This window comes from Vicugna pacos, chromosome 3 (genome assembly GCF_048564905.1).
Source record: "Vicugna pacos chromosome 3, VicPac4, whole genome shotgun sequence".
Taxonomy (NCBI): domain Eukaryota; kingdom Metazoa; phylum Chordata; class Mammalia; order Artiodactyla; family Camelidae; genus Vicugna; species Vicugna pacos.
In genome coordinates, this window is record NC_132989.1 from 96,137,991 (window position 1) to 96,157,583 (window position 19,593).

The following is a 19,593-nucleotide window of genomic DNA, read 5'->3' on the forward strand; positions in this document are numbered from 1 at the left end:
CTTCTGGTAAAACAGATTGCAGTGATCTGGGTGGAAAGCCTCTTATTGCCTTGAGGAAAAACCGTGCTGTAAAATCAATTCTTGTCAAGGAAACAACAGAAAGAAGTTAAGATGCAGGATAGTGCTATGCTAGCATTACTTGGTTGTCACAGAAGTTGCCAGCATATAAAATTGTCTCTGTGATTGTGGGATTTAGAAACTCTGAGTGGCAGCTCCATGGCTGGGATGAAATCAGGTTAGTGAATAAGGTCAGCTCTGGGCAAGAATGAACAGTAGTCAGAAGAAGTTAATGTGCAAATTCTGAACTAAAACTTCTGAAATCTGTAAATGTTAACATAGTCTGCGTTAACTCATTGCACACACACCCTCTCCTGCTAGGCAGTTAGGTACGGCAGGTATGAATGGATCTGTTTTATACTGGAGGACACACACTCAGAGAAGGCATTGTAACTCGTTCGGGGGCACACATCTAGTGGTGCGGCAGCTGGCTTTCAGGCTTCCTATTTCAGAGGCTTGCCAGCACATCATGCCTCCGAGAGTGTGAAGGGAGCAATGTCGGGGCCAGACTACAGAGTCCATAAAATTCTTTTGTCCATAGGAGCAAGGAAGCCCTCCCTACAGCCTCTGATTGCTCAGAACCACAGTAGGTCAGAGCTTTTGGAGTTGGGCCCACCGCGATGATGGGTAACTCTGAGCGGCGGAGTGGAGGCAGGAGACGCCCTGCGGCGGCTGAGGTGCGCCGGCGGCGGCAGTTCGCGCCTTCCTTGCCACCTTCCACCAGCGCGCCGCGCTCCAGGCTCCCCGCCCCTCTCGTCCCCAGCCCGCTCCCCTCTGTCTGTGTCACTCACTCACGGTCTGGGACACCTTCAACTCCTGGTTGAGCCACTGACACAAGATCTCGGACATGGTTTGGGCCTGCGCCTTCTACCTCAGGCAGGTACTACGAACGCGCGGGAAACCCGGCCCGCCTGCCCGCGTCCTCCTGTTGCCAAGGGCAACCCGTTGCTAAGGAAGCGTATCCAGGCCACGACTAGACGAAAGGCTGGGAGAAGAGGGACGCCAAAGGCCACCTGAGAAGGACAAAAAAAATCGTAGCTTGCCCCCTGGTGGCGGGTAAGACCCGGATTTGCGCAGGCGCAGTGGGCGTCGAAGGGCTGAAGGTGGGAGTGGGGACCAGCAGGGCACTGAGAAGTGCGCGAGGTATAGTGCGCGGAGAGGGTGAGTTGGGGAAGCTTGTGGATTGAGCACTGGGTTCTTGGACGAGCAGGAAGAGTTTTGAGAAGGGGATTTTTTTTTCTTCCTGTTTGTCTTTTAAAGAAACCTGTGGAAGCTCTTGCTCCAAGACAGCAGTTTTGTCGTTAATTTACAAATTGCCAGCTTTAATTGCTATAGTGTATGAGCTACCGAGGCAGGGACGGACTATGTCTTATCCATCTTTTAGTCCTAGAACTGATAGAGGTCCTGAACCGCAGCAAGTATTCAATAATTTTTGTTGGTCGTTGTGGTGACAGAATTAACAATTAGGATAATTCATATGTTTATATTGTTTTGAGAGATGAATAAATAACGAAAGTATTTTCTGGTCAATTTTTCCTTCCAGGTAATTACTTTAAATTGTATTTTGAGACTCTCACTTTGTCCAAAACTTAGTTGGGTTCCTGTGAGCCCTCTTCTCCCGGAGGCCCCACCTTGAACTTTGTCCTGGGCCCCTTTGTCAAGTTTTAGCAAGAATCCTGCTGGATCATTTTAATGAAGATCCTCCACCCTCCATATCTGATCAAATTTCTGATCTCTCACCCCTGATATCCGATCATCCTGGCCTGTCTTCAGTAAGAATCCTGTCAAGTGAGTTCAGCCCTTGCCCCTGATGTTTCCTCTTACTACTTTGCTGTCCGTTTACCCCAACCCTGCTCCTTGGCTGTAAATCCCCGCTTTTCCTTGTTATATTCAGAATTGAGTCTCAAGTCTCCCTTACTACAAAACCCCACTGCAGTAGTCCCTTGAATAAAGTCTTTCTTACAGTCTTTACCAAGGGTCAGAAAAATTTTCTGTTAATAATTTTTAATAGTTTAGATGGAATAATGGGGGAAAAATACACATAGAATATATATAATAGTATATATGTGTGTGTCACAGATGTAAAGAATTTTCTCCCCAAAGACCGGGATACATCAAATTATGATTCTTTTAAATAGTAATGTCCCACTGGAAGAAATGTTTCTTAAGATTAATCTGATCTGTGTGTCCTGATTGGTTAAAAGTTTAGTACCATTTCTATGTTGGCTTCACTTAACTTTTAAATCTCCCAAACCATGAGTTTCCTCACACCCAACACAGCAGGCGTAATTTGGGGATATTGAGGGAGATTTATTGCCAACAGAAATGAAGCCTGATCCATTTCATATGTTTCACCTTAGAGTTACCCAAATTCGCAAGATTATAAGATTCTAAACAACCTCTGTAGCTTGGGGAATGTATCTAATAAAACTTTATCCATTGGAAACATGTCATCCCTGAAAATACTTGCAAAGGATGAATATGTGCCTAGAAATGCCCTCTGAGACACCACTGCTTTTTGTCATCTCAGTAGTATATTTAAATTGATGACTAGTGCTGTATTACTAAGAAGTTACAAGCTTTAATTTTAGTCTATAGAGCCCGAGGGATAGAAACTGCTGGTTTCTAGATGCTGAGAAAATTGCTTTGGGAGAAGGATGTAGATAATGGTGCATCAGACTCCACAGCTGCACCAGAAGAGAATGTTTGAGCTCATAAAGCACCCTTAGGTATGTGCTATTATTCCCAGATCAAAGCAAAATATTTATGCACCTATCTTAGGAACTGTCTGGTGGTGGTTTCTTGCTTGTTTCAAAGGGTTATGTGTGGTGTTGGTCTTTGGAACCCAGCTTCAAACAACGTAATATGCCAATGTGGTCTTTTGGAAAAGAAGTTTATATACAGGATTTAGATAAATGCAGATATAGACATTTTCTAAAATAAAAGGCAAAGTTCCTCATTTCACAAAAAAAGAGCATGAATCGTTTTTCAGCTCCTAAAGCACCCAACTTGAAAATGATCTGACATTAAAATATTAATGAAATTTTGAGCTATTACACAATACATGCATTTTGCTATGTGTTTTATTTTGTAATTGCTAATTTAATTAATAGCCCAAGTTTACCATTAAATCTATTGCCACCTCATTGAAATCCCAGCTCTGGGTAAGGTTTCTAGCACTGACCATGTTGGTATTTTGCATTAATATGAGATATGAATTGTTTGGTCCCCTATGTGAAATCAGTTGGGAGAGGAGATGGTTAAAGAAATGGACAGCTTCTCATCTGTTCCTGAGATGGCTTTCTTATTGTTCTGAATTAGATTTAGAATTTAGAATGTCTGAATACTGCATTTAATTGTCACTATCATAGCAATTTTAAATTAAAATTTATTTTTAAAAGATTACTTGTCATTTAATTATAAATGTTTCTCCTTTGTAAATAGTCAAGGATGAATTAGAAAGGGTTATTTTGAGACCACAAGTTGGGTTGAAAAGTCCTGCTCCATATTGAAATGAAATACACCTTAGTCTTTTAAAAAATAATTATAACTTTTTTTATAAATGAAATTTTGCACTATCAATAAAGCTCAAGCTTTGAACCAGACACATTTGCATCCTGATGTCTGCTCTTTATCTGACTAGCTCTTCAACTTTGGAAAACCTACTTCACCTCTCTGAGGCCTACTTCCTTATCTGTAGAATAAGGACATCGATATTTGTTTGACATAGTTATGAGGATTAAAAGATAAATTGCACATGTTAATGCCTGGCTCACAGTAGATACTAAACCAGTGTTTCTTTCCTTTTCTCCTGAGTCTATATGAATTTTTCCATTGCATTACTGGTTGGCTTAGTTTTGAGTAGCTTAGATTTGCTTGTAATATTTCAACAAGTTTTTGAGACATTTATTTCATAAAGCTGCTTTGATTTTATTTGTGACTAATTCAGTATCTGTATCTATATCTATATATACATAAATACATATACATAAATGGATTTTTAGAAAATCATATTTGGTCCTCTACATATGCCTTGCATGCATTTCTTCATTTCCCTTTTTCAGCATGTTAGATGAATCTCTCATTCCCTCTCAGCACGTTTTGCAATGGCCTTTCTTTCTTTCTTTCATTTCTTTGTATTCATTAATTCAACAAATGTTTTGTCTAGTGTCCACAATAAACACCCAAGCTAGATTTCCCCTGTCTGTTTCTCTCTAGTCATTCTGTGCAACAAGTCCAGTTCATATTCCTTCTTTATTTCCCAGCTCAGACACTTGCCTGAATTTCACTAGAGCAGCATTTACTGATTGTGGGTTTTGACCTCTTAACAGAATATGTAATTCCTATAGTAGATCATGCCAGAATTCTTTATAAAGGAAAAAATAAAATGGAATAGAAAATATCAAACAGCCTTTCATGTAGGAAGGGTAAATGCGGAGGGGGGTACATTTTTGAAGCCACTGTCCTGGAGGATAAAGACCCCGCTGGAGATTCTTTACAGTCTAGCTTCAGTCCAAACTTGTCTGTAAGCCACAAATTCCCTTTGTACAGCTTGCTCACATTTCTTTACCAGGTCCCACTTTTCCTCCCTTTGCAAAAAAAGGCAGCTTCCTATCTCAGCCAGTTCTACCTGTCCTTCAGAAGTCACCTCACCAGTCATGACATTCACAAAACCTCCTGCTCTCTCCATCTTCCCTGTCCCTTCTCCCTTCTGAAAGCTCAAAATAAGTGCTTTCCTTTCAACTTTCATCCAAGACACCTAACTCTTACCTAATACCCACAGCTTGGCCAACAACTGTTTTGCAATCTTCTAACGACTTTCTCAACACGTTTCCAAATGAGTGTTGATTTAGGCTCGTATTGTTCATAACAAATAACAGCAATACTGTGAAAAGTTTAGTTCTATTTCAAAATTCTTGGTGTTTTTTCTGTTGAAGCAAATATGACTTTTTCTTTTATGTGTCTTACTTTACAGGCCCACATGATTTGTCTTATATATAGATTGTGTCTTTCTCAGGCAGACGTTTAAATTTTCAATCTTAGAGAGCAATCAGATGTGAAACAAAATCAAGTTAAAAACAAAACAAAACAAAAAACTTGGAACCATATGAGAAAAAGTGAGTCATCTGTTCTATGACTGAGATAGAGAAGCCAAAGTTATTATATCAAAATTCTTGCTTTAATTACTTACTTTCCCATACTGAAGTTTTTGGAGAAGCCAAACCACCCTTTAGTATCTTAAATTTAGAGCTGTGAATTCATGTCCTACTTTTTCCTTCCTGAGGGAAAAAAATTAAACATGACCAGGAAACCCTCTTAGCTCTGCTGAATGCAACCAAATTATTTCTACTGTTACATTGCACTTGTGCACATAGGTGCACATCCTTTTTTCTCTCACAGAATATGCTTTACAACAAACTGCATCTCTATATGTGCCAAGTTTGGCAATCAGCTCCACTGTAATTCCTCTCTAAAAAAATAATTTCCAGAGAATTAGAGTTTTGATGAACTGAGTAATTCTTGAAAGTCATTATCCTCTATACTCCTACTCTTGGTGGGATCTTTTTTTAGTATGCTTCCAATTTTCTATGTGTAGATAACAATCCACCCTGTATTTTTTAATATTTTTGGCAGTCTAATCTTCCTTCATCATGATATTCCTCATACGTTATAAAACTGCAGCAGTTACCCATTTCCTATTAAGAGTATATGCGAGACTATCCAGGCACTTCACAATCTAGTTTTATTCTATTCAGTGAATCTCTAGTTCCACACATTCCATTATGAATAACAATATACCATACTAACTCCTGACTCCATTCGTTCTGACCAATTGTACCAAAGCCTAGTCTTTAATTCAAGTCAGATTTCTTTCTTAAAATGATTATTGACAGCTTCAATTGGCAATCTTATCCTCTCAACTCCAGTAGGCTAAGATGCACCAGTGGAATCTTGGATATCTGAATACATGGACTGCTTTTCATTTTTACATATCCAGAACCTAGAACAAATTTTCACAGATCCAAACCAAGAACTGTCAAAATGCTCACTCAATAAGTATTGTGTCATGAATCTGTGAATGCCAACAGGACGTTTAATGTGTACCATTTATTTTAGCACCTGTGTACTATGTTGTGTAATTTGTTATTCTTTCGTGTCATGGGCTGGGTCCTAGGAAAATGATGATCACAAAGGACCATGTGAACAGAGGAACTGCTTCTTCCCATGTTCTGCTTCCGGTTACAGCCATGATGGAATAAAGAGTATTGTGCTTTCTATCCACTGTAAATCAATTACAAAACTGGAAAAGTACTTAAAGCAACTTGTCAGGCAGTAGACATATAGTGCACATTCACCCCAGATTTCTTTCTGAGGAAGTTTTCCTGAATGTGGCTTGAAGAAATAGACATCAAACAGTAGGTTAATGTTTCACTGGTTGGAGGAAACAGACTGGAATTTGGGGCTAAAGAAGCAGCTGGAATTTGTGGGGTAGAATAATGGAAAAGAAGCAGCTATGTAGAGAAGTAACACTAGAAATTAGTTTGGTGTCTTCTTGAAACTAGTAAAACACAAGACTTCTCATGCACAGGGGGACTGGAAGCTGATTGGAGGTTCTGGATGTTGTACATTTCTAGGAATGACTGGAGCTCCAACTGGCCAAAGTAGAGAAACCTCACTAAAGACTCAGAGCATTAGAGTGAGAATCCAGAAAGAAAAGGTGCTTTTTTATTACAGAGATACTTTAACCATAGCATAAGGAATGAAAAAGCCTAAAAAGAAACTCTAGTAAGATTAAACTGATTATCTAATAAATTAACATAATTATTGAATTATGTGATGTTTTTATTTCAAGGGAAATCAAGATACTAATTTTATGGATAATACAGGATTAGAGGGAATGAAATACGATCTCTTGGCAGCATTTCCACCATATATAAACTTCATGAAATAAGATATAACTATACTGTAGTTACATTCCCTCTTATTTATCTGCTTTTTACTTTTCTGTTTATTTACTTAACTTTTTTAGCTTGTGTTTTTGTTGTTGTTGTTACTTGTTTTGGGTGGAGGGAACTTCTTTGAATGGCTAGAGCAATATCATAAAACTAAATCTCTATGAAGTGGTTTATAAAACCAGAATTCCCTTTCATTCAGCAAGAATGAAACAACCCACTATGTGTGCTACATACTCCAAGTATGACAGTGATTTCCATACTCTTGGGTTTTACCAGCTGATAACGTTTCAAAAGCAACTTTGAAAGGCAATGTAAGGTTGCCAGTTTTCTTTTTTTGTTTTTCTGAGTAAGAACATTAAAATCACTGTTTCTTCTCTGGCCATCGTTTCACATAAGAAAGAATATTTTGCACCAAAAGAAGTGGGAATCACAAAATTTCAGAACTAAGAACAGTACTTTAAACTGAATAGGCTTTATGAAAGCCCATAGTATTAGTATGTCATAATAGACTTGTGAGTGTCTTTGAAGATTAGATGTTCTATTGCAAAATTCTGTCCCAGAACACAATACCTAAGTAGTATCACTTGCATAAGGATCCCCAGTCTCCATGGTATTTGCAACCCTTTCACACTGGAATGTTGATGAACTGGAAAGTGTGTGTGTGTGTGTGTGTGTGTGTAGATGTAAAGAGTAGAGTATATGTGGGTACTTTTTTCAGCAAAGCCAATTTCTTTTTTAATGATATTAGCTATCTTTCTATGTCCTCTGAAAGAATAAATATAGGGTTAGACATTGGGGTTAATATTTTTCAGGCCTACATGGAGATTTCAAACTTTCATAGAGTTTGAAGGTCTTCTATAAAATCTACAGACTCTACACCCACAAAGTTCACCTGGAAATTTCACAGAATTCCATGGTGGAGGAGACAGTTGCCTTACTAATAAGTCAAATCCCCAAGAAGAAAAGAAAATTGCCTTCAGATTATGTGGCCCCTGGGAAACTGCTGAATTCTTGTAGTACTAATCTGGATGCTTTAAATCATACTATTTTGAATTGTGTCAGGGAGTCCAGTCCAGAGCAAGCCCTATATTTGCTCTGGCTATTAGCAGTTTCCATACCATGTTCTTACATATCTGATCTAAGCATGTGATTAGACTGTCAAATCCTCTAAAAGTTTGAGACGCTGTGCCAGAGAGATTCAGACATTTAAATGAAACATGAAATTAACTCCAGTTTTCTTACTTAGTTATCATCTATGGTATTTCACCAAGTTAATAACAGGCCTTCAAAAGTTTTATGTATTCCAAACCATTCAGATGTGAGGAAGGCAATCTGTGGTGAAATTATAATAAAAATGCATCTATATTTGTTAAGGAATTGATATTTATGCCTAATTAGTTTTTGGAGAGTGGAACTCAGTGTTCAAGTGCTATTAATTGAGTATATCTACCAGATGGTTCTCTTTTTAGATTGAATTCCTGCTGGGCTCACCAAATAATTCCTATTAAAGATACTTAGGGCATCTGCAAAGACAAGGCAGGATTTTAACAACTACCAAGAAATTAATGATTGTAATGTGTGCTTAAATAGTGATGATTTGATGACCAATAATTATATTAAGTTCCATTGCTTTGGAAGTAACATTATTTCATTAGTCAAGGTGGAATTTTTATTGAGACAGAAGGTTCACGAGGACAAGTCTACTGTGTATGAATTTGAACAACTTGTCAATTGAAAATGGAAATAACAGGAAGTCAGATCCAAAGAATGGATCCTAGCTTTGCCTTTTCATACTAGCTACTAGCAATTTCCACACATGTTCTTTGATTTGTGTATAAATATACATATGTATATATATATGTACACACACATATCTATAGATAGATAGATAGATAGATAGATAGATAGATAGATAGATATGTGTGTGTGTGTGTGTGTGTGTGTGTAAAACCTTACATAAAAAGTGGAAAGAGAGGAAATCACTGTGCTTATTTCTAGTACAGGTTGAAAACACATGAGTATTTGGAAGCACAGAATAGGCTATCACTACATAAGAAGGCTTTTAAAATATAAACCCAATGTCTATCAGGGAACTCTAAAAGCTTCTTTTCTTTAAGTATTTAAAGTTTTTGGAAATCAGGAACCCTCTATTAACCTGAAGACCATTGGAGACTTAAGGGATCACATCTTATACCTTATCCCACTTAACACCATTGTTATCTGTTAGTTTCTTAAGAGACATTAGTAGGAATGGGATGCAGAAACCCGTACATGAGCTAAGTATAATGAAAGGGATAGTTATTCTGGAAATGGAAGGGGGACTGATGAAGGGAAGATGGAAGACTACAGACAAAGTTTATTCCTTCTAAAATTTCCATAAGGTTAAATCTAACCTTTAGAATAAACCTGGAGTCAAGAGATGCTATGTAAGGGGAAAATTAAAGAAGTTCTGAATAAGATATAATATTAGGACTCCCAGAATTGATATTCAACTTGAACTGTCATGAATGATTTCATGGGGTCTGGAGTTGGAAGGGAGCCAAAAGAACTTTCTGACAGGGAATGGGCAAGAAAACTCAAAAATGAATGTATCTCTTTCTCCTTTACAACCACAAACACAGAAGTGAAAGATGTGGCCAGAGAGGTAAAAGTCAAGAACCAGATAGAGAAAAGGCTATCAGTTTTTTTTAAATCATCCAATTACAATTTTATGTTGCTGTTTTCCTTAGATGCCTTACTCATATATGGAAATAGCTAATGAGAGAATAGACCAAAGATGGAAAATTTGACATGTTGATTTCTTTTTGCTAAAAACATCAATCATGTGATTATTGTCAACAGTAGAAAATTGTTGGCAGTGACTGAATTCCATTATATAATATGAACCCTTGCAACTCCTCACTGTTTCTCAGTGAACATACCATCTGGCCACGCCTTCCCCTCCAAACCTCCCACAGGAAATTCATTAATGGTTTAGCACTCGAAGACGACTGGGTTGGTTTCGTTTCTGGGTTTAACCAAGTTTAGATGTCTGAGCCTTGAAAGGGGAAAAGGAGGAGGAGGAGGAAGTAGTGGGAGTAGAAAAGGAAGAGGTGGTGAGAAGGAAAAAGGACAGAGGAGGAGGGAAAAAGGGAGGAAGTGGGGGAGAGAGAGAGAGAGAGAGAAAAAAGAATGTCATAGAATGAAGAAGGAAGATTTCTGTGATCCATAGCATCTGGACCTTTGTGATCTTGAAGTTTAGAATGGGGCCTAACATGTTACTCTGGCAGTCCTAGATGTAGGGTATTTCAAAAAGGAAGCCTGTGCTAACACTTACAGAAGAATAATAGTTTGGATGTTTTTGTCTGTTTGCATCTTGCACTTAAAATACAGTGATACAAATGACATTCCTATGAAATACTCCACTGTGTCCCTTTTATTGATTTGACTATGATTTAATATTTTATACACATTGCACTTAATATGTTCTTGCATTTGACTTGAATTTCAGGATAGTACTAAAGAAAGTTATTTTAATTTAGTAACTGATTTATCAACAATTTGAAGCACTAATACTGAAAAGACTTTAGCTTTAAAGATTTTTTGTTTTTTATTGACGTATAATTGACATAGAATATCATATGAGTTTATTACCAAGTCCAAGCTCATACTGCTTGCTTCACAACAGGTCAATAAATCAAGAGACAAGATGTTGGGGCAAGAAATAGCAACTTTATTCAGAAAGCCAGTAGACCAAGAAGATGGTAAACTAGTGTCTCAAAGAACTATCTTATCTGAGCTAGAATTCAGACTTCTTTTATACCAGAAGGGTAGAGGGTGCTGATTGTTGCAGACCTCTTGGTGCTGGCCAGACCCCAGAGAAGTGTGATAATCTTTTGCTCTTGCAGCTATCCATGTTAAGTATGGTCATGAAGTTTCTTTAAGTCTTCAACAAAACAAATGTTATTTTCTGGTCTGCAATGTTTTATTTCTATCTGAATGAAAGTGTTATGCCTTTAAGGGTCAAGCCTGGGAGGCAGGGCCTTGAGAAAGGGTTATTATGTATATTTCAGGCTATAGGCAACATTCTTTAACTTTTCAGGAGATAAAGGAGCAGAGCCAGCATGACTAAGCACAGACAACAGAGCATAGAAGTTAGAGCTAAAGGAATAGATCCATCATGGAGTCAGGTTTGTACTCTGTTACAGTTTCAGGAGTATAACATAATGATTCAAAATTTATATGCATTTTGAAATGATCACCACAATGTATCTAGTTATTATTTGTCACCATAAAGAGCTAATACAATATTATTGACTATATTCCCCATGTTATACTTTACATTTCCATAATTTACTTATTTTTACCTGGAAATCTATACCTCTTGATGCCCTCCATCCATTCCCCTCCACCCAAACCCTCTCTCTTCTGGTAACCATCAGTTTGTTTTTTGTGTCTATGAGTCTGATTTTGTTTTGTTTGTTTGTTTGTTTTTAGATTTGACATATAAATAAAATCATACAGTATTTATCTTTCTCTGTCTGACTTACTTCACTTAATATAATACCTTCAAGGTCCATCCATGTTGTGGCAAATAGCAAGATTTCATTATTTTTTATTGCTGAGAGCTATTCCTTTGTGTATATATATCACAATTTCTTTATCCATTCATCTATCAATGGATACAGTTTGCTTCCATATCTTGGCTGCAAATAATACACAATAAACATAAGTGTGCATGTATCTTTTCAAATTAGTGTTTTCATCTTCTTTGAATAAATACCTAGAAGTGGAATTGCTGGATAGTATGGTAATTCTCTTTTTAACTTTTTGAGAAACCTCCATACTGTTTTCCATAGTGGCTGCACCAACTTACATTTCCACCAGCAGTGCACTAGGGTTCCCTTTTCTCTATATCCTTGCCAACACTTGTTATTTCTTATCTTTTTAATAGCTATTCTGACAGGTGTAAGGTGACATCTCATTGTGGTTTTGATTTGCATTTCTCTGATGATTAGTGATGTTGAGCATCTTTTCATGTTTCTGTTGGCCATCTGTATGTCTTCTTTGGAAAAATGTCTATTTAGATCTTCTGCTCATTTTTTAATCTGACTTTTTGTATTGATTTGTATAAATTCTTTATGTATTTTGGATATCAACCACTCACCAGATATAGGATTTGTAAATGTCTTCTTTCATTCAGTAGGTTGCCTTTTGGTTTTCATTTATGGTTTCCTTCACTGTGCAAAAGCTTTTCAGTTTGATGTAATCCTGCTTGCTTATTTTTGCTTTTGTTTCCCTGCCTGAGGAGACAGATCCAAACAAATATCACTACAACTGATGCCAGAGAGCTGACTGCCTCTGCATTCTTCTGGGAGTTCTATGATTTCAGATCTTACATTCAAGTCTTTAATCCATTTTTGGTTTACTTATTTTTTGTATATGGTGTAAGATAGTGGCCCACTTTCATTCTTTTGCACGTGGCTGTTTAGTTTTTCCAACACCATTTATTGAAGAGATTGTCTTTTCCCCATTATATATTTTTGCCTCCTTTGTTATAGGTCAATTGACAGTATACATGTGGGTGAACTTGTGGGCTCTCGATTCTGTTTTATTGATATATGTGTCTGTTATGGTGCCAGTATCACACTGTTTTAATTGCCGTAGTTCTGTAACATAGTTCGAAATCAGAGAGCATGATACCAATCTTCTCAAGATAGCTTTGGCTCTTTGGATTTTTTGCAGTTCCATAAAAATTTTAGGGTTATTTGTTTTAGTTCTGTGAAAAATGCCTTTGGTATTTTGATAAGGATTGCACTGAATCTGTAGATTGCTTTGAGTAGTATGAACATAATAACAACGTTAATTCTTCCAATCCATGAGCAAGATATATTTTTCCATTTATTGGTATTTTCTTCAGTTTTTTTTTTATTAATGCCTTACAGCTTTCAGAGTACAAGTCTTTCACCTCCTTGGTTAAAATTATTCCTCAGTATTTTATTCTTTTTGATGCAGTTATAAAAGGAATTGTTTTCTTAATTTCTCTGATACTTTATTATTTATGTATAGAAATGCAGTAGATTCTGTATGTTAGTTTTGTATCTTGCAACTTTGCAGAATTGATTTATTAGTTCTATCAATTTTTTGGTGGAAAATCCTTAGGATTTTCTATATAGTATAATGTCATCTACAGATAGTGATAGTTTCACTTTTTCCTTTATGATTTGGATGCCTTTTATTTCTTTTTCTTACCTAATTGCTACAACTTCCAATAATATGTTGAATAAAAGTGGCAAGACTGGACATCCTTAATCTTGTTCTTGATCTTAGAGGAAATGCTTTCAGCTTCTCATCATTGAGTATGATGTTAACTGTGGGTTAGTAATCTATGGCCTTTATTATGTTGAGGTATGTTCTCTCTATGCCCACTTTGTTGAGAGCTTTTTTCTTTATCATAAATGTATGTTGAATTTTGTCAAATGCTTTTTTCTGCATTTATTGAAATTTTTATCTTTTATTTTGTCAATGTGATGTATCATGTTGATTGATTTGCTGATATGGAACCATCCTTGCATCCCTGAAATAAATTCCATGTGACCATGGTGTGTGGTTATTTTAATGTATTGTTGAATTTAGTTTGCAAATATTTTGTTGAGGATTTTTTCATCAGTGATATTGGTCTCTGATTTTCTTTTTTTGTGTGTGTGATGTCTTTGTATTTGGTATCAGGGTAATGCTGGCCTCCAAAAACGAGAGAACTATTCTCTTCTCTACAATTTTTTGGAATAGTTTGAGAAGAATAGCTAGTAATTCTTTGAATGTTTCAATGTTTGGTGGAATTTACCATTGAAGCTATCTGATCCTAGACTTTTGTCTGTGGGAGTTTTTATTACTGATTTATTCTCATTATTAGTAATTAGTTTATTCAATTTTCTAGGAAAATTGTGTATTTCTAGAAATTTAATTTCTTTGAAGCTTTCTAATTTGTTGCCATACTATTTTTCATAGTAGTTACAGCTGATATCTAGATAGGATCATAAATCCTTTGTATTTCCCTGATATCAGTTGTAATTTCTCCTCTTTCATTTTTTTTTAATTTGGACCCTCTCTTTTTTCTTGATGAGCCTGTCTAAAATTTTGTCAATGTTGTTTATCTTTCCAAAGAGCCAACTTTAAATTTCATTGATCTTTTCTATTTGTTTTAGTCTCTATTTCATTTATTTCTGCTCTGACCTTTATTATTTCTTTCCTTTTATTAACATTGGGTTTTGTTTGTTCTTCTCTTTCTTGTTCCTTTAGGTGTAAGGTTAGACTGTTTGTTTGACATTTACTTGTTTCCTGTGGTATGTATGCATGTAGTGTATAAACTTTCCTACTTTTGCTACATCCCATAGATTTTGGAAGTTTGTGTTTCTGATTTCATTTGTCTCAAGCAATTCTTTAATTTTCCCTTTTATTTCTTCATTGAATTATTGGATTTCTAGTAGCATGTTATCTAGTCTCCTTTTTTTTTCCAGTTTTCTTCTTGTAATTGATTTTTACTACATATCATTTTGGTTAGAAAAGATGTTTGATATGATTTCAATATTCTTAAATTTATGGAAACTTGTTTTGTGGGCTAACATATGATCTATCCTGGAGAATGCTCTGTGTGTAACTTGAAAAGAGTGTATATTCAGTTGCTTTTGGATGTCATATTCTATTAAGTCTGTTTGATCTAATGGATTGCTTGAGGCTGATGTTTCTGTACTGATTTTCTGTCTGGATGATGGATTCATTGATTAAAGTTCCTTACTACTATTGTATTGCTGTCAATTTCTCCCTTTATGTCTGTTAATATTTGCTTTATATATTTAGGTACTTATACGTTGGATACATAAATATTTACAAATGTTACGTTCTCTTGTTGAATTGACCTCTTTATCATTATAAATTGCCCTTCTTTGCCTTCAGTTACAGTCTGTGTTTTAAAGTTATTTTGTCTGAGATAAAAATTGCTACCTTAGCAATTTTTTTTATTTGCATGGAATATCTTTTTGCATCCCTTCCATTTCAGTCTGTGTGTATCTTTAGATCTGAAGTGAATCTCTTGTAGGCAGCATATAGATGGGTCTTACTTCTTTTTACCCATTCAGCCAATCTATGGTTTTGGTTGGAGAATTTAGTCTACTTGCACTTAAAGTTATTATTAATAGGTGTGCACTTATTGCCAGTTTGTTGCTTGTTTTTGTAGTCGCTCTTCCTTGCCTCTTCTCTTGCTTTCTTCCCTTGGGGTTTTATAATTTCCTCCAGTGTTGTTCAGACTCTTTTCTCATTATTTTTGTGCGTCTGTTACAGGTTTTTTGTTTGTGGTTACCATGATGTTTGTGTATAACAACCTATATATATGTATAGGAGTCTATTTTAAGTTGATAGCCATTTAATTCAAACACACAGTAAAAGCACTACAATTTTTATTCTCCTCACCCTGTGACATTTTATGTTTTTGATGTACTATTTTACATTTTAAAATTTTTGTGAATTTCTTAACTAATTATAGTTGATTTTACTACTTTCATCTTTTAACCTTTACACTAGATTTACAAGTGGTTGACAAACTACCTTTACTGTACATTTGCCTTTACCAGTGAGATTTTTTTCTTTATGTATTTTCTTACTTCTGATTATTTTACTTATTTATTTTTTTAAAGTTTAAGAAGTCCTTTTAACATTTCTATATAGCTGGTTTAGTGGTTACAGACTCCTTTAGCTTTGCTTATCTGGGAAACTCTTTATCTCTCCTTCAATTCTGAATGATAACCTTGCCGGGTAGAGTATTCTTGGTTGGAAATTGTTTCCCTTTCTGCAGTTTGAAGATATCATGCTTCTGGTCTGCAAAGTTTCTGCTGAAAAATCACTGGATATATTCTGAGGACTCCCATGTATGTACTAGTTTTTGGGTTTTTTTTTTCCCCCTAGCTGTTTTTAATAGTGTCTCTTTAATTTGTGAAATTTTAATTATAATTTGACTTGGTGTAGATATATTTGGGTCATCTTGTTTGGGGTTCTCTGTGTTTCCTGGACCTGGATGTCTGTTTTCTTCCCCAAGTTTGGAAAGTTTTCAGCCATTTTCATTTAAATAAATTTTCTCCCCCCCCCACCCCCTTTTCCTTCTGGGATACCTATAATATGATGTTAGTATGTTTGATGTTGTCCCATAAGTTCCCTAAGAGTCTCACTTTTTAAATTCTTTTTTGTTTTTGCTGTTTTGTTTGGGTGACTTTCCACCACCCTGTCTTCCAGGTCACTGATTGTTCTTCTGTATCATTTAGTCTGCTATTGATTCCCTCTAGTGTATTTTTTAGTTCAGTTAACAAATTCTTCAATTCTGTGAGTTCTTTTTGAAACTTTCTTAATATTTTCTGTCTTTCTATTGACCTTTTCCCCATGTTCATCCAGTTTTCTTCTGAGTTTAATGAACAACATTATGACCATCACTTTGAATTCTTTGTCAGGTTACTTATCTATGTTTCATTAACTTTTGGGGAGGTAGAGTGCAGGAAGGTATAACCTGTTCTTCAATTGAAAATATGTTCCTCTGTTTCCTCATTTTGTTGAATTCTCTGTGTTTGTTTCTGCATGTCATGCAAAACCACTATCTCTCTTTATCTTTAAGTAGTGACTCTGTGTAGGAGATAAACCTTATCCTTTAACCTTGCTCTGGTTCTTGATGTCTTTGGAACTTTAATTTTGATTGTTTCATACCTGTGGGGTCCAGAAACACAATTGCCCCTGGCTACCTGAACTTGCAGCTCTAGAGATGTCCCCTGCATGGCCTGCATGCATCCACTTGGTCTGTTGGGGCTGCCCAAGCTGCACAGGGAGATGGATAGGATAAAAGTTGGTATATTTGAACATTAATATATGCTGCTCGATTTTGGTGAGCAATTTAACTGTTAGGATAAAACTGCAGACATAAGAAAACCTACAGTAAGGTATAGCAGAATTACTTGCTTGGTGATTAAAAATCCATTAGAAATTGCATGGGAGCCCATGATTGGGTTAACAAATTGGAACAGATCCCAGCCGCTTACCTCCTTAAAGAAGATGTGCTTAGTAACTGCCTTGAGGTTTTAGCAACCCAGGCCCTTGGCTATAAATGCTGGGCATGCCTGCTGTTAGTCTTCTATCCCCAAAACAGCCTTGGGCTGGAATGGTAAACAACTTATAAAAAGCTGAAGACTCAGAGGTGAGAAGGCTGGTTAGCCAATGATGGTCAGATCCCCTGAGGTGGGCAACCTGAGACAGGCACAGCCGCCTGAGTCCAAGTTGTTCAGCAACTGATTCTCATACGTCCCGCCCTGATAAGCTGAAAGGCTCAACAGGAATATAATTTACCAAAAAGGGTCTTCTGGCCTTGAGCCAAACACCAACAATAAATAAAGCCTTTGACTCATTGTGATCCCACCCTGTCCTTCCCCAAATTCCTGCATTCCTCCTTCGACTGTACTCAATAAATATGGGCGCATTTGAGAGGCTCCTGGGGTTGGCTCCCGACTCCCTCTCACTCTCTTGACTTTTCCACAGAGTCTTGAGTAATTCATTCCGTCTCGGTGGGACTTCTGCCAGCCAGAAAGCACAGCTGGTGATGAACCCACAAAATTGTTATTGTGTAACTTAAAAAGACTTAGATCTGAGTTACAAATAGGAACTGTTGGAACCAGCTGATGTGTTGACATTAGATACTATCTCTTGTAAATATAAATGCTCCAGCGTATATCTGTAGTAATATACTGCCTCAGAACTTTAAGATAATAGTCGTATTAAGAAAGATTTGGGTAGTTAACATTTCCCTCTGCAGCAAATATTTTCTTTGGAATAAAACACCAGTGATGAGGAAGGGTTTTGTTTTTGTGAACCTAAACCAGTAGTACTGAATTGGTGTTAAAGTTCATATTGATGGCTTTCTATCAAGTGCCTAAACTATATGGGCAAATAAACTTTTTAGCTCATGTAATGAGCAATGACAGTTACCCCTTGCTTTATTATTTTCAAAAATTGCGATTTTATATGACTTGTAAGTGCCTAGATTTATGACTGAAGTTCATTTGATAATGAGTTTATAGAAGATAGGGCTGCTATGGAAAAATCAAAATGCCTCTGTGCTCAAGAGTAATAGGAGAGGAATAACGTGCTTCTTAGATATATTGAAGGTTTCAGTACAATCTAAACTGAAGCATTTGAAAGTTAGGTAAATACAGACTTCCTAGGAAGCCAGATCCTGAGGAGACCCATGTAAATGTGATCATGCAAATGGTTGGATTAGCAAAAAAAAAAAGCCCAAAGAATTCAATAACTGCATCAAAATAGACTTGGCATCTAACCCCTGAGTTTACATTGGCTCACCTGGGCATTGTCTCTAGGAAAGTGATCATCCTTATTACCACTCACCTGACCTCTCGAGACCTCAGTTCCCTCATCATGTTGAATGAGTTGGACTGGGTGACTTCTGAGCTCTTTTCCAACTCTTTTCCTTTATGAATTTCTTAGTTTTCATTGAATTCAACATCACACTTGAGAATTGTTCTGGTCTAATGAGGATTGTTTTGAAAAATGTATTGTAGATAAGCAGAGAGCTAGTAGTCATAACAACAGCAATGCAAATGGCCCATGACCTCAAGAAGGGACAGAAAAAATGGAAACTGTACCTCATCCCTTAGCATAGGTAAGGAGGATCATGGAGAATGAGGTCATGTTTGATAATAGAAAAATAAGAAAGTAATTGAGAATTTGTGTTTCAGCACCTCACAGAGAGAGACTCAAGAGCTCTTCAAAAAGGAACCTGATTCTCTAATGCAATCCTGGTAATTATATTTTTGCCCAATGTCACCTGAGTTAAAATGAGCTGTTTTTGAAGAAAACCATGTAAGGGAGGAAAGTTCTTCTCTACTCTCTTAGGTTCTCCAGGTGGCTCTGCAAAATAAACTGATTAAAGAAAAAAACCCAGATTAACCAGAAAAAAGATATATAAGTTTATTTGATGTTAAAGATTTAGCATGGTATGAGGAAGCTTCATAGAGAGAAGAGAAAACCCCAAAGAAACTGCAGGCTCAGAGGTTTTTATTCTGTTTGGACAAAAGAGGATAAATTTAAAGAGAAGCAGTAAGACAAAGGGAAAGGATTTGAGCTTCTAAGGGTGGCAAATTGTAGGAAGGCCAATATATGGGGGAACTAATGTTAAATCAGGGCCAATTAGTAAGGTTTGTCTATGCTTTTGCTCAAGGCCATCTCATCTCTCGTGATAAGGCTGTTTTTCCTTTCTTTCTCTGGTTAGGGGACAGAGGTAATACCCTCACAAGGGGAATCTACAATCTGTTTTCTGGCAGAGAAGGGGATGGCCAGGAGCTCATCTTGTCTTTACTTTTCCTATTGCCTTCAGCTCAGAAAAATCCTATGCCAGAATGTTATACTTTAGAGTGGTGTTCTACCACCACTATATTAAAGAATCACTTTAAATAGATTTTACTCCTAGTGAACTGACCCATGATCACCTAACTCCTAGAACTTTGAAAAAATATAAGGAGTAGTGAACTTTACATAGCATGCAGTAATCCTTCCTTAG

The 19,593-nt window shown here is 36.6% G+C and overlaps 1 protein-coding gene and 1 long non-coding RNA gene across 10 annotated transcripts in view; one reads left to right on the forward strand and one right to left on the reverse strand.

Moving 5' to 3' along the window:
• Window positions 1-1,098, reverse strand: part of SPEF2 (sperm flagellar 2) — a 157,094-nt gene extending 155,996 nt beyond the window's left edge. For 5 of the 8 annotated variants that reach the window (XM_072958782.1, XM_072958781.1, XM_072958780.1 and 2 more), the window contains exon 1: window positions 849-1,093. In XM_072958782.1, coding sequence (XP_072814883.1) covers window positions 849-906 — 58 coding nt within the window. In that variant the 5' untranslated portion in view covers window positions 907-1,093. Of the gene's footprint in view, window positions 1-848 lie in introns of all 8 variants that reach the window. The other 3 variants (XR_012071530.1, XM_072958784.1, XM_072958783.1) reach the window with 2 other exon arrangements.
• LOC140695706 (uncharacterized) overlaps window positions 1,020-19,593 on the forward strand; it is a 63,298-nt gene continuing 44,724 nt past the window's right edge. For both annotated transcript variants that reach the window (XR_012071533.1, XR_012071532.1), the window contains exon 1: window positions 1,020-1,113. This is a non-coding gene — a long non-coding RNA (uncharacterized lncRNA). The remainder of the gene's footprint in view (window positions 1,114-19,593) is intronic.